This window comes from Coregonus lavaretus (genome assembly GCF_964263955.1).
Source record: "Coregonus lavaretus genome assembly, chromosome: 17".
Taxonomy (NCBI): Eukaryota; Metazoa; Chordata; class Actinopteri; order Salmoniformes; family Salmonidae; genus Coregonus; species Coregonus lavaretus.
The window spans coordinates 22,082,392-22,097,361 of NC_140004.1; the positions used below are offsets into that span (position 1 = coordinate 22,082,392).

Below are 14,970 nucleotides of genomic sequence, written 5' to 3' on the forward strand. Positions count from 1 at the left end.
TATTAACGCTTGTAATTATCATTTTTCATCTGCTTTCTTCACGTGTCAAATGTGAATTTTTGTCCACATGATTCTTTCAAACGTCAACTGTGCATTTACAGGTGATTTTAACGCGTGCTATTATCATTCTTCAGTTGCTTTTTTCAAGTGTGAAATGTAATTTTTACACGTAATATTTTCCCATGTTCAGTGTGCATTTACAGGTGATTTTAACGCTTGTTATTATCATTCTCCACTTGCTTTTTTCAAGTGTCAAATATAATATTAATACGCGCTTTTTACACCGGTCCAGTGTGCATTTGCAGGTGATGTTAACGCTTGTTATTATCATTCTACACTTGTCTCACTCTAGAGACTAGGTGGGCTTTTATATGATAGTTTAAATAATGATTCATTCAATCACAGGAAATGTTGCATACAAATGGGAAGACCCAAATAACTGAGACACTAACCCTTAGGACATGCTGTCTGTCTATCTGTCTGATTGTCTGTCTGCCTGTCTCTCTATCTCTGCCTGTCTCTGTCTGTCTGCCTGTCTCTATCTGCCTGCCTGTCTGTCTCTGTCTGCCTGCCTGTCTCTGTCTGCCTGTCTCTGCCTGCCTGCCTGTCTCTGTCTGCCTGTCTGCCTGTCTCTGTCTGCCTGCCTGTCTCTGCCTGTCTCTTTCTGCCTGCCTGTCTCTGTCTGCCTGTCTCTGTCTGTCTGCCTGTCTCTGTCTGTCTCTGTCTGCCTGCCTGTCTCTGTCTGCCTGTCTGTGTCTGTCTGCCTGCCTGTCTGTCTCTGTCTGTCTGTCGTGTCTTTACAACACTGATAAATATGGACATAGTAGACCTAGACATATTGGGCAGGTTGGTGAATGAGAAGCGTTGTGAGAATATATAGTAGTGGTATAATTAAGCTACTCAATAAAACACTGAACTCCAAGGCATTCTTCCTAGTTTACTGCTAAATTCCCTGTCTTAAAATACCATGTCAAACTGCCTGTGTTTGGTGGAACTCATGTCTGTTTTGTTTGTGTACGTTTCAGTACATGCTGTGGGTCATTGCATTGGTCACTAGGCTGTCTTTAAACCATGACAAAGACAGAACTAGGCTGTCTTTAAACCATGACAAAGACAGAACTAGGCTGTCTTTAAACCATGACGAAGACAGAACTAGGCTGTCTTTAAACCATGACAAAGACAGAACTAGGCTGTCTTTAAACCATGACAAAGACAGAACTAGGCTGTCTTTAAACCATGACAAAGACAGAACTAGGCTGTCTTTAAACCATGACGAAGACAGAACTAGGCTGTCTTTAAACCATGACAAAGACAGAACTAGGCTGTCTTTAAACCATGACAAAGACAGAACTAGGCTGTCTTTAAACCATGACAAAGACAGAACTAGGCTGTCTTTAAACCATGACAAAGACAGAACTAGGCTGTCTTTAAACCATGACGAAGACAGAACTAGGCTGTCTTTAAACCATGACGAAGACAGAACTAGGCTGTCTTTAAACCATGACGAAGACAGAACTAGGCTGTCTTTAAACCATGACAAAGACAGAACTAGGCTGTCTTTAAACAATGACAAAGACAGAACTAGGCTGTCTTTAAACCATGACGAAGACAGAACTAGGCTGTCTTTAAACCATGACAAAGACAGAACTAGGCTGTCTTTAAACCATGACAAAGACAGAACTAGGCTGTCTTTAAACCATGACGAAGACAGAACTAGGCTGTCTTTAAACCATGACAAAGACAGAACTAGGCTGTCTTTAAACAATGACAAAGACAGAACTAGGCTGTCTTTAAACCATGACGAAGACAGAACTAGGCTGTCTTTAAACCATGACAAAGACAGAACTAGGCTGTCTTTAAACCATGACAAAGACAGAACTAGGCTGTCTTTAAACCATGACAAAGACAGAACTAGGCTGTCTTTAAACCATGACAAAGACAGAACTAGGCTGTCTTTAAACCATGACGAAGACAGAACTAGGCTGTCTTTAAACCATGACAAAGACAGAACTAGGCTGTCTTTAAACCATGACAAAGACAGAACTAGGCTGTCTTTAAACCATGACAAAGACAGAACTAGGCTGTCTTTAAACCATGACAAAGACAGAACTAGGCTGTCTTTAAACCATGACGAAGACAGAACTAGGCTGTCTTTAAACCATGACGAAGACAGAACTAGGCTGTCTTTAAACCATGACAAAGACAGAACTAGGCTGTCTTTAAACCATGACAAAGACAGAACTAGGCTGTCTTTAAACAATGACAAAGACAGAACTAGGCTGTCTTTAAACCATGACGAAGACAGAACTAGGCTGTCTTTAAACCATGACAAAGACAGAACTAGGCTGTCTTTAAACCATGACAAAGACAGAACTAGGCTGTCTTTAAACCATGACGAAGACAGAACTAGGCTGTCTTTAAACCATGACAAAGAGACAGGTTGTGTCTGAAATGGCACCCTATTCCTTATATAGTATACTACTTTTGACCAGGGCCCGGCTAGTGCAGTCTATAGGAAATGGCGTGCCATTTCAGACAGAAGGTGATGTGTCCCCGAGTGGCGCAGTGGGTTCGATGTATGAAAAAATATATATATATATATAAAATAATAATGTATGCACTCACTTAACTGTAAGTCGCTCTGGATAAGAGCGTCTGCTAAATGACTAAAATGTAAATGTAAAATGTGGGCCAACCCCCCGGGAAAGGGGTCGACACCCAGAGGGGGTGTCGGCCCCAGGAAGGGGAGACCGACCCACAGAGAGAGTGTCTGACCTCCGCCAGCACTTTTTGTAGATAGTCCCCCACTTATATATGTATTAAAGTAGTAAAAAGTTAAGTATTTGGTTCAATATTCATAGCACGCAATGACTACATCAAGCTTGTGACTTTACACATTTGTTGGATATATTTGTTGTTTGTTTTGGTTGTGTTTCAGATTATTTTGTGCCCAATAGAAATTAGTGGTAAATAATGTATTGTGTCATTTTGGAGTCACTTTTATTGTAAATAAGAATAGAATATGTTTCTAAACACTTCTACATTAATGTGGATGCTACCATGATCACAGATAATCCTGAATGAATCGTGAATAATGATGAGTGTGAAAGTTAGACACACAAATATCATACCCCCAAGACATGCTAACCTCTCACCATTACAATAACACGGGAGGTTAGCATTTTTTTTGGGGGGGGTATGATATTTGTTTTTTCAGTAACTTTATCACTCATCATTATTCACGATTCATTCAGGATTTAAAAAAGTAACTTTGTCAGTCGGACTTCTGTCATCACCACTATAGATTGCAAGAAAATCAAACAATATTTAGTTATAGCCATCTAGTTTATCCCCTAAAAGTTAGCTTGTTAACTAACCATATTGATGTGATCTGTTATTAGCTATAGCCAATTTGACATGGTCCGTCAATCAATTATGTAGCCTATCATGTCTGTCAGCAGAAATCATGATTAAACACTGTTAAAAACAATGTTGAAAAGGGGATAATGTTAGCTAACTTCACTAGGTAGGCCTACGTTGCTTGGGAAAAAAAGTACATTAGGTCAACTTACCACTATGTTTAGCCAACTGTACAGAGTTTCTACTGGTAGCTTGCAAAGTTAACATTATCAGCTAACAGTAGCCTACATCGGCAAATGCATGGTTCTGCTGCTTGACACTGCTGCCTGGTCTGAGAGCATTTCATGTTATTCTGTACGTAAATCTGAGACACTCCATTTAGTATGATATGTTACGTTTCGTATGGTATGTATTCATTTGTGGATGTCCATCACCCATTTCGTAGAATATGTTACGAATTCGCAAAACGTACTATATGTTACGAATTTGCTAAACAGACTATATATTATGAATTTGCAAAACATATAATATGTTATAAATTCTAGCTAGGGGGCTAACGTTAGCTAGCTGGCTAGCGTTAGCTAGGCTAGGGGTTAGGGTTTAGGATTTAGGTTAAAGGGTTAAGGTTAGGGTTAGAGGACGGGTTAGCTAAAAGGGTTAAGGTTAGGGTTAGGGTTAGGGGAAGGGTTAGCTAACATGCTAAGTAGTTGCAAAGTATCTAAAAAGTAGTAAGTAGTTGAAAAGTTGCTAGTTATCTAAAATACTAAAGTTGTCCGTGATGATATTCGGACTCGCAAGATGTTCCTAGACATTCACGTTATATGCGCGACCAACCACCCTACTTTCATTTTTGCCTAAGTAACCATCTGTCTTATGTAAATATACCAAACGTAACATATACTAATTTGCGGATACCGGATTTACATTTACTATATTACGTCTAGTCTATGAGACCAGGCTGGACAGGTAGAGCCCACAAAGGATGGGAAATTAACCTAAACTACTCATTCTTGTCAGTTATAGTTCACTTTTATTTTATATCACTTAAATATCCCAAATAATGGTGGCCAATATTAAGAGATATCGTGATATACAGTACCAGTCAAAAGTTTGGACAAACCTTCTCATTGTAGAATCATAGAATAATAGTGAAGACAACAAAACTATGAAATAACACATATGGAATCATGTAGTAACCAAAAAAGTGTTAAACACATCTAAATATATTTTTGAGATTCTTCAAATAGCCACCCTTTGCCTTGATGACAGCTTTGCACACTCTTGGCATTCTCTCAACCAGTTTCACCTGGTCTTGAAGGAGTTCCCACATATGCTGAGCTCTTGTTGGCTGCTGTTCTTTTACTCTGTGGACCGACTCATCCCAAACCATCTCAATTGGGTTGAGGTCGGGGGATTGTGGAGGCCAGGACATCTGATGCAGCACACATCACTCTCCTTCTTGGTCAAATAGCCTTTACACAGCCTGGAGGTGTGTTGGGTCATTGTCCTGTTGAAAAACAAATGATAGTCCCACTAAGCTCAAACCAGATGGGATGGCGTATCGCTGCAGAATGCTTTGGTAGCCATGCTGGTTAAGTGTGCCTTGAATTCTAAATAAATCACAGACAGTGTCACCAGCAAAGCACCCCCACACCATAACACCTCCTTCTCAATGCTTTACGGTGGGAAATACACATGCAGAGATCATCTGTTCACCCTTGTGGACAATCAGAGCCTTACATCCACAGGACAATCAGAGCCTTACAAGTGAGCTGAGCGAAGACCCAGCCAAAACCTCCTTTCCAAGAAGGCTTGGTTTCAACAGAGATATACATGATATTCATGATTTCTTACTCGAAACGGGCGATGGTTCGTGAGAAAAGCATTATGATTACTTTGAGGGTAGTTTCCAAATGTATCAACGATAAGTGTCTCTTTCTCTTTGTCTCTCTTTCTCTCTCTCTCTCTACCCCTCCCTTTTGGTAACCAAGCAGTCATGTTGTTGTTTGTCCGCTAGGGACTTTTTCTCATGTATTAAGTGTGTATGTTATTCTGTGTTATTATTTAGTTAGCTAGTAAATAAATGATTAAACCAATTTGCGTAGTGCTGAATCATTAGTAAAGCTGGGGTTCTTGCAGATCCAAGAAGTCTGCTCCAAAACACACAAGCCAGTCTACCTCAGAATGGCCAAAAAGCAACCCATTTCAAGTTTTAGAATGGCCTAGTCAAAGTCCAGACCTAAACCCGATTGAGATGTTGTGGCAGGACCTGATACGAGCAGTTTATGCTCAAAAACCCACAAATGTTGCTGAGTTAAAGCTGTTCTGCATGGAAGAGTAGGACAAAATTCCCTTTTTTTGTCCCTCTGTTTTGTGGAGGGCAGGCTGAGGCCTAGAGCTGGGACTGGGATGTAGTGGCGCCCCCTGGTGGGCGTGCGGGTAGGGCCCCCCCTCACTGGGTCGGTCCAGCCCTCTCCAGCCCTCTGGGGCAAGGAGCTGACTGGATGTAGTTGCACCCCCTTAGGCCGCGGTCAAGGGTTGGCCCCCCCTCACTGGGTCGGCCCCAGCCCCTTCCGCATAGCCGCAAGAAGTAGTTTGGAGGTGAGGGTGTTGCGATTATTGTCTTCAATGGGGGGGGGTTCTGCAGCACACTCAGCACCCCTACTTCCCGCGGCTATGCCCTTCCGGCCCTCTCCCACCTCCAACTGGCTGGATGTAGTGGCATCCCCTGGTGTCCTCGACCGCGGGTCGGGCCCCCTCTCTGGGCGTCAGCCCCTCTCCCCAAAACGCAGGTAAACGCCCCCAAAAAATAAACAAGTAAAAGCTGGGAGTAGCTATGAGTCTCTTCAAGTAGCGGAACTCTGTCATTAGAGGTATTTCCCCATTGACTTGTATGCGCGGGTTACTATGCGCCCGGGGTTAAAGTGCTCTAAAACGGCCAGTGTAATTAGGTATACTCTATCATGACAGCTCAATATTAAGGGGGTGTTCTCCAAAAGTTTCTAAAACAGACAGGTGACCACAGATATGAGCACTTGTAGGTAAAATTGTGGATGTCATGTTATCATATTACAATATGGCATTGTGGCACTTCCTCTCTAAGGAATTTTTCTGAAGAATTTGATGAGCAAGTTCAAACATTTCTAATGTTGTTGCCTAATGTTATAAACAAATAATATGTTCATTTGTGTAATATGCTCTCCATATCAAAAGCATGATGAAAATGTTTAAAACAATTGTAATATCATCATGCACAATTCCTGCATCTACGAATTTGAGAGCGTTAAGTTATATTTCTCCAGGCCATAAGTAGCGGGGCTGCAGATTACCGCATCTACTGGTTTGGAAAGGATGTGCGTCACATGAAAACAAACATGTTTGACTTCAGTGTTTGAGGGTCTACATAACAAAGAAATCAGTACAATGTATCGTATTGGACGTAGGGGGAAATTGGAAGAGTAGGGGGAGTCGGAGGAGAAATGTTGTCCCTAGACAAGGCAAGAACTAGATGTATGTCAGGAGAAGTGCAGTACTATCATAAAGAGAGTTATACTTGGAATACGGAGGAGGAATGGATAGAAAAGGAGAGGCAGAAGAGGTCTAAGAGAGAGAGGGAGGAAGAGGGTGAGCTTGAGTCAGTTAAAAATTGTGGGAAAAAGGGAGATGGTTTGGTAAAGAAGAATGGTAGAAAGTGTAAACAGAGTGAGTTGAAGACAGGAGGAGAAATTGAAGTGAATGAGGGCGAAGTATCGGAGGTGGTAGGTGTGGTAAAGTTCTCGGAGCCCGAGGTTGCACTGAGGGTCAGGATAAAGAAGAGTCTGTGACAGTAGGATTGAGTTTTTGGAAAAACTGGACACTTGCCTTTTGGCTGAATCATTTGTGGTTTCAGCGTGGGTGAAAACAGAGTTGGGTGCTGTAAGGGTAACCAGAAGTGGTCTAGTGATAATTGTTTGTGTTTCTGCTGGTCAGAGGGAGCAGGCGCTCCGTGTTAAACGAATGGGGGCAAGAAATATGAATTGTTTTGCTCTCAAGAAAAGGGCGCATTGAAAGGCGTGATTACTGGGGTAGCAGTAAATGTGAAAGCTGACCAACTGAAGGGGAAGATTCCCAGTGTTTGTGATGCTCGTCATTTGGTGCGACGCAGACGAGGTGGCGTGAGTTTTGATGTTGATTCTTTGCCCGACAAAGTGATGTTAGGATATATAAGCTATCCGGTGCGAGCTTTTGTGCCGAATACATTACGTTGTTACAGGTGTCAAGCTTATGGGCATGTGGCAGCAGTGTGTAGGAGGGGGGTTCCTTGGTGTGAGAAGTGTGCAGAAGGGCATGAGACAAATGAATGTGTAGCATTGGGGAAAGTAGTGGAATGTGTTAATTGTAGGGGATCCGAAATGTCTGGTGTGAGAGAGGCAGGTTGAGGTTTCCAGGGTTAGAGTAGTGCAGAAGTTGTCATATGCTGAGGCAGTGAAGAAATTAGAGGAAGATGGGTCAAGGGGGAGGAATCCTGAGAGGAGTGGTGTGAGTAGTAGATATGTACCAGCACAGAGGGATAAACCAACAAGTGATATATGTTTCAGTAAGATTGGATTTTTGGCATTTATAGCAATGGTTATCAACTGTACTGCAGGGATGGAACGTAAATCGCAGAAAATAGAGGTTGTGGTGGCAGCTGCAGAGAGGTATTTGGGTGTGCGAGACTTGACATCAGAAGAGTTACAGGGTGTGTTACGTGGTGGTGTCCCATGCTTTCAGGCTGTTGGCCTTGAAGGAGGAATAAATAGATTTAAATAGTGGAGTACGGTAGTTATTATTATTATTAAAAAAATTGTGAGTGTAGTATTTGATGTTAGAGATCCTGGTTCGAATCCAGGCTCTGTCGCAGCCGGCCGCGACCGGGAGACTCATGGGCGGCGCACAATTGGCCCAGCGTCGTCCAGGGTAGGGGAGGGAATGGCCGGCAGGGATGTAGCTCAGTTGATAGAGCATGGCGTTTGCAATGCCAGGGTTGTGGGTTTGATTCCCACGGGGGGCAAGTATAAAAAAAAATATATATATATGTATTCACTAACTGTAAGTCGCTCTGGATAAGAGCGTCTGCTAAATGACTAAAATGTAAAGTTAGGGTGTTTGTTGTATTTTTTTTTTTTTAAAGCAAAGTATAAGGGAGTTATACTCCAGTGTAGTAGGTGGCGATAGTGCAACATTTATTGGCTGCCAACCGCCGTTAAACCTCATCGAAGAATAAGTACCGCATCTACTGACCTGACTGGTCAATCCATATTCCGCACAGCACGCGCATATTGCGTAGTAAAAGCAGTTGGGAAGTAACTAGAACATGGATTGCTGATAAGGTTTGGGCTGTTTGGAGAAACAACACACCTGTTATCATAACGTTGAATTGTTCTCAATTACACAGTCAATACAATGATTCTAACTGTAAAACCACTTCAAGGAAAGGAGTGCAATGTAGAGGTAAGCATTTATGAGCAATAGGAAGACCGGAGCCGGTAGCTAGCTATGTCAGCTAGCTGCTACTGCTGTTTTCCTGCATCACGGGCTAACATTTTAAAGGAAATGTCTATTTGTTGTAGCTAGTTACTGAGTGTCTTGATACAGAGGGTGTTCACAGCATGTCTGTAACTTGATTATTTAGCTACAGGAAATGAAGCTAGCAACAAAAGCAGAGTCGGCTAGCTAGCTAGCTTTCATGTTCGTAGCAGTGGCTCTGCGGTTCAGGGCGTTAGTCCTATCTTAGTAGACCAAACCAGAACTAGGGAAGAGAATGTGCCTGCTGTAGATATGGTCAGTATGTCAAGAGGAATTGTTCAGCAATAGCAATGTGATTGAGCTGTCGCTATTACATCAATACTGTCAAGAATATTAAATGTCCGTTTTTTTATCTGTCACAATTTCAGGTCACAGAAGATGAAAAAGTCTCTACGGTGAAAGAACTGGTGTCTGAACGTTTGAATATACCTGCAAATCAGCAGCGATTGCTTTACAAGGGGAAAGCCCTTGCAGGTACCTATGAGGCCAACTACTGTAGCTAATCATACACAACCTTGCGTTGTCGATGTACGGCAGCTGTGCATGAGGATGTGACATCACTGAATCTACCAAGTTACACATTGACCCGCTGCATTCTTGAATATTCTTTATAACATTCATACCTGTACATCTATCACAAAGCCATACACATCTTTGTCCATTTTCCTTACAGATGAACACAGATTGAGTGATTATTCCATTGGGCCAGAGGCCAAGTTAAACTTGGTGGTTCGTCCAGCAGGGGAGAGGAGTGGGATGGCTAGCAGTTGCTGTGCAGTCAGTGGGGTGTGGCAGACTCTGGCCACTGTCCTGGCGAAACACTTCAGCCCTGCAGATGCAGCTAAAGTGCAAGAACAGTTAATCAAGGTACAGACAGTATTTCCATTAACAAGAGTAGGTAGCTGTTGGTCCATATCCATAGATCTTATCATACTCGCCAACAAAACAACACATTCAAGAAATGTACATTATTCTGATTTCAGAGTATGAGTTACTTTGCATGCACACCCATTGAATGCCTTCAGTTTCTACACTACATCAATAATTACCAATTAAGTGTGTAAGACTATCCCTCCACATACTTTCGCTGAAGTACAGAATTCACTTAATGTTCTCATCTTGAGACTGCAGGTACTACTTTTGTACTGTATGAATGATTTTATCATTCTCAGGCTATCGATTAACACTGCTTTCTCTTCCACAAGGATTATGAACGTTCACTTCGGCAACTCAGTCTGGATGATATTGAGCGCCTGGCCGGGCGACTGCTTCACCCAGACAGTGAGGGCATGGACACATCCTACATGGATTGAAAGCCTGCCTGTCTGACTTGACGGTATTCTGGCGATTCAGAGGAGCAGTGGGTCAATTTTAAAAGAGCATGGCAGGGGAGATGGTGTAAATGTACTTTCATGCTGAGAATCCCTTGTCAGCCTGATAAAGGTTTAATTGTACAGGGATAACATGAAATGTTGACTATAGTGTAGCTGCAAAGCTTTCAGATCACAGCCTGTCTTAATGATTGTTTTCTTTGTTTTCTCCAGACATTCCTGTACAATTAATAGGATATTTTCACTTGATCAAATCAGACTGAAACGAGAGCCAATAGCTTTTGACTGTTGGTCTAAAGTTATCTGTGGCTGCTACGTCACGTTACAAGAGGACACTGAGTAATTATGGAAGTTCTTATTTATAAGCAATGTGTTGGAAATGAATGATAGTTTACAGAAAACACTATCTGTAAGAAGGTGAGTTCTGGTTAATGTTGATCAATGCAGTCATTGTATGATTTGTATATATTGTGTTTATACAAGCATTAAAAAAATTAAGGTTTTGACTGTTTTTACCTTCATTTCAAGTACTCAATAGGCTTAGGCGCCTAGCATAAAATAAAACACTGAATATAGCATAATCTACCTCAAATAGTATTTAGTCATAATTGTACCTTTTTATTATATTTAACCATTTATATTAAGATATAGGGACTCTATTCAACTACTACTTACAACAACCATAACAATTTTTATATAAAATTGATGTGGACGTTCATATAGTTGTATTTATATATATATATTATACAAAGGTAAAAAAATAACATAAGAGGTCAGATTGCATGTGTGAGAGAGAGATGCTGCCTTATCTATGATAGCAGGATGTGCTTTGGCCTGCAAGTGTAACATCTTAAACTGGGAAAAGCTATTTCAACTCCCATCAAACAAGATGTCCAGTTTGGAACAATCAATATGATAACAGGAATTTGCCTCTGGTGCATTATCCATATTAGAAAGCATACACTGCTGATCATATTGGATTTACTAGTGATAGCTTTGTTTCCTCTCTCCCCACACACACACACACACATGATCACACTTGAGTCCCATTTGTACAATTTACATCATTTCAGATCAGCAGCTTAAAACTGTCTACCATTTCTTCTCCACTGTTCATGCAAATATGCTGTACATAATTCTTCACCTTGAAGAGGAAATACAATAGTAGTGCAGATAAATGTGACACCAAGTTCTTTAAAGAGGAACCATTATAGTTATGACTACCATGACAACAAACACAATGAGCTAGCACAGAGACCACAAGGAAATGGAAGGCACGTTGATAAGGGAGAATACATCGGATGTCTCCCCGACATAACATACATTATTGCAGGACTGATGAGAGTATCAAAAACTAAATGTTTGACAAATACAAAGCACGTTGTCTTGGAGAAAATACTGATATTGATGTAACTGATGTTTCAGTTCCTGCCACATGAACTTCAAAGAGAAAAACGGGGGGTAGGGGGGATGATTTTGCATTTTTCGTCTGAGATCTTGCATATGTGAAGACAAAATGGTACGAATGTACATTCTTGTAATCCCCCCTTCAATCAAACAATGTGTATATCTGTCATGTTTCCTCCCTTCCTCAGCAGCTGCAGCCATCACTGGAGGAGGCTGGTCTGTCATCCCTCAGTTTGATCTGATCTGGGAAATCATAAGTCTCCACTTCTGACTCCTAATAATGAGGACAGGAAAACATGGCAGGTTAATGCCTTCAAAAAAGTTCCAAAGTGAATGCATGCTTGTATCTGCATCAATAAATTGTTCTTAAAGTGTGAAAGCTGCGTCATGAGTTTAACATGATCCAAATTCAATCAGCATAGGCCTACCTGTTTGAGAGCATTTCGGCAAATAGTTTGGAAGGCTTGATCAACGTTGATGGCCTCCTTTGCACTTGTCTCGAAATATGGGATACTGGCCTTACTCGTACACCACGCCTGGGCTCGCTTGGTCGTCACCTGGTCAGTAATATAATATTCATATTAACAAATGACATTTCACACAGCAAACAAAAAACTATCTGAGGCTACACATGTACATATTACCTCATCTACCTTGTACCCCTGCACATTGACTCAGTACCGGTACTCCTTGTATATAGTCTGGTTATTCATATTTTATTGTTACTATTTATTTTTTGCACATTTTTTTACTTTTTAACTCTATATTGTTGGGAAAGGGCTCTTAAGTAAGCACTTCATGGTAAAAAATCTACACCGGTTGTATTCTGCGCATGTGACAAATAACATTTGATTTGATGGCACAACTTCATATAATTCACATATTTGGGCATATGCACAGACCTGCCTGTTCTCCAAGTCAATCTTGTTGCCGAGCACAACAAAGGGAAAGTTATCTGGGTCACGGGGGCTGGCTTGAATCAGGAACTCATCGCGCCAGCTGTCAAGAGTCTTGAAGGTGTTTGGAGCAGTAACATCGTACACAAGGACACAACAGTCTGCACCTCGATAGAAAGCAACGCCCAATGACTGGAATCTCTCCTGCCCTGCAGTGTCCCAGATCTAGTAGAAAGGATGAAATTCACAACTGAACTCACCACTACATGCACCTCAATACATATCCAAAGGGACCATGTTACATAGAGAAAGGTTTGACTAAAATGTTTAGTTGTATACATTTATATTAGGCTTAGACTTATGGTATTGGGACACAATACAGAGGAGGGGTTATGGAAGATGTGCATGGTCAAGGATAGAGATGAGTCCATTACCTGCATTGTCACAAGCCTGTCATCCACCGTCACCTCTTTGGTAAGAAAGTCAGCACCGATTGTGGCCTTATACTGATTGCTGAACTTCTTATTCACATATTGGTTCATGAGAGAGGTCTTCCCAACTCTGTCAGTGTGGAGATAGAGAGGAGAGTGATGAGCAAACAGGCAGGGACAAAATTAGATAAAAGCATCTTTAGGCACCTTTACCCAAAAATGAGGGGAACCCAATGTACATGAAGGATGCGATGTGTGGGAAGGACAATTTGGAATGAACAGGTTTCACACTGCAAATGTTCTACTTACCCTGAGTCTCCAAGGATGATCACCTTGAGTAGAACCTTCTTCCGAGACGTCATATTTGCTGATGAGAGAATATGGGTAAGCAATTTCAGTGCATCAGTTAGGATTAGGTCACGGTTACCACAGATAGAACAATGAGCCAGATGTTTCACCAGATGTATACATCTGAAGTATCTGGTTGGCGTTATTTGAAGTATTTGTAGACTTTATCCTTTGCCAAAGTTTCAAAAAATTGCTTTCTTTAGGAGTGTAAGGGCGAATTTAGTTATTGCACACCCGAAATCCACAGCGTACTCGTTCCCTAATTGAAATATGCAAATATATGCTAGAACCCGCCAATAGGATCTCGCTAGCTCGTGCTTGGCTATGACACCTCCTTGCTTGTTCCGCCCACTATGATGCATTTGTTCCATTGGAAATGAAAGGCTGTGGTCCATCTTGGGTTAGTTATACAAAATCTTTGCTGTTATCCGTTATCAGAGCAGCATCAATGCAGGATGTTTGGGTTCCAATGTGTGACGGGCTTTGACCATGAATCATGATTTACAGAAGAGACCAATCGTGGTAACCCAGATTTTTGCTAACTATTCAATTTCCACATGACCTGACACATATTAGCTAACTAACAGTTAGCTAACGTTGGCTAGCTGGCTAGCTTTTAGGGAAAATCAAATCGTTTACCTTTTACTTTGCGTTAGACAGATGCAGAGGGGAAACTGTTGTTCTCTTGAATAATTCTCATTAACTAACTACGTTGATTAAAATTGGTATTGTCTATCAGACTAGGTTTGTCTATCTTGTCTAGACATACAACCCTCTGCTGTTTTTAATCAGAAGGTGTGCGGCTTGTTCACGAGTCGGTCCGGGCAGTATGCTGTGATTATCTGATCTGTAACGGAGCTGGATTGGACTTCCACGAAGCAAATTTGCACACGTTTTGTGGCATGCTGACTCTCGTGAACACGCATTTGGGTTCCAGTCACAAGGGGCTGACGTTAAGTGTACTTATACTTTTTTATATATATATCAAATCAAATCAAATCAAATTTTATTGGTCACATGCGCCGAATACAACAGGTGCAGACATTACAGTGAAATGCTTACTTACAGCCCTTAACCAACAGTGCATTTATTTTAAACAAAAAAAGTAAGAGTAAAACAACAACAAAAAAAGTGTTGAGAAAAAAAAGAGCAGAAGTAAAATAAAGTGACAGTAGGGAGGCTATATATACAGTAAAATAAAGTGACAGTAGGGAGGCTATATATACAGGGGGGTACCGTTGCAGAGTCAATGTGCGGGGGCACCGGCTAGTTGAGGTAGTTGAGGTAATATGTACATGTGGGTAGAGTTAAAGTGACTATGCATAAATACTTAACAGAGTAGCAGCAGCGTAAAAAGGATGGGGTGGGGGGGCAGTGCAAATAGTCCGGGTAGCCATGATTAGCTGTTCAGGAGTCTTATGGCTTGGGGGTAGAAGCTGTTGAGAAGTCTTTTGGACCTAGACTTGGCACTCCGGTACCGCTTGCCGTGCGGTAGCAGAGAGAACAGTCTATGACTAGGATGGCTGGAGTCTTTGACAATTTTGAGGGCCTTCCTCTGACACCGCCTGGTATAGAGGTCCTGGATGGCAGGGAGCTTTGCCCCAGTGATGTACTGGGCCGTACGCACTACCCTCTGTAGTGCCTTGCGGT

At 41.7% G+C, this 14,970-nt stretch overlaps 2 protein-coding genes across 2 annotated transcripts; one reads left to right on the forward strand and one right to left on the reverse strand.

Annotated features, from left to right (window-relative positions):
• The first annotated feature begins 8,644 nt into the window (after nucleotides 1–8,644).
• On the forward strand, nucleotides 8,645–10,741 carry LOC311144454 (ubiquitin-like protein 4A-B). Its single transcript, XM_084180474.1, has 4 exons — nucleotides 8,645–8,832; nucleotides 9,276–9,381; nucleotides 9,581–9,774; nucleotides 10,113–10,741. The coding sequence occupies exons 1-4, from the start codon at nucleotides 8,785–8,787 to the stop codon at nucleotides 10,218–10,220; spliced, it is 456 nt and encodes a 151-aa protein (XP_084036600.1). The 5' UTR covers nucleotides 8,645–8,784; the 3' UTR covers nucleotides 10,221–10,741.
• Nucleotides 10,742–10,832: 91 nt separating this feature from the next.
• On the reverse strand, nucleotides 10,833–14,164 carry LOC311144452 (ras-related protein Rab-7a-like). Its single transcript, XM_084180472.1, has 6 exons — nucleotides 13,960–14,164; nucleotides 13,282–13,339; nucleotides 12,976–13,102; nucleotides 12,548–12,766; nucleotides 12,074–12,202; nucleotides 10,833–11,919 (listed from the first exon to the last, which is right to left on the reverse strand). Exons 2-6 carry the CDS (start codon nucleotides 13,332–13,334, stop codon nucleotides 11,830–11,832), a joined length of 618 nt encoding a protein of 205 aa, XP_084036598.1. The 5' UTR covers nucleotides 13,335–13,339; nucleotides 13,960–14,164; the 3' UTR covers nucleotides 10,833–11,829.
• Nucleotides 14,165–14,970: the final 806 nt, after the last annotated feature.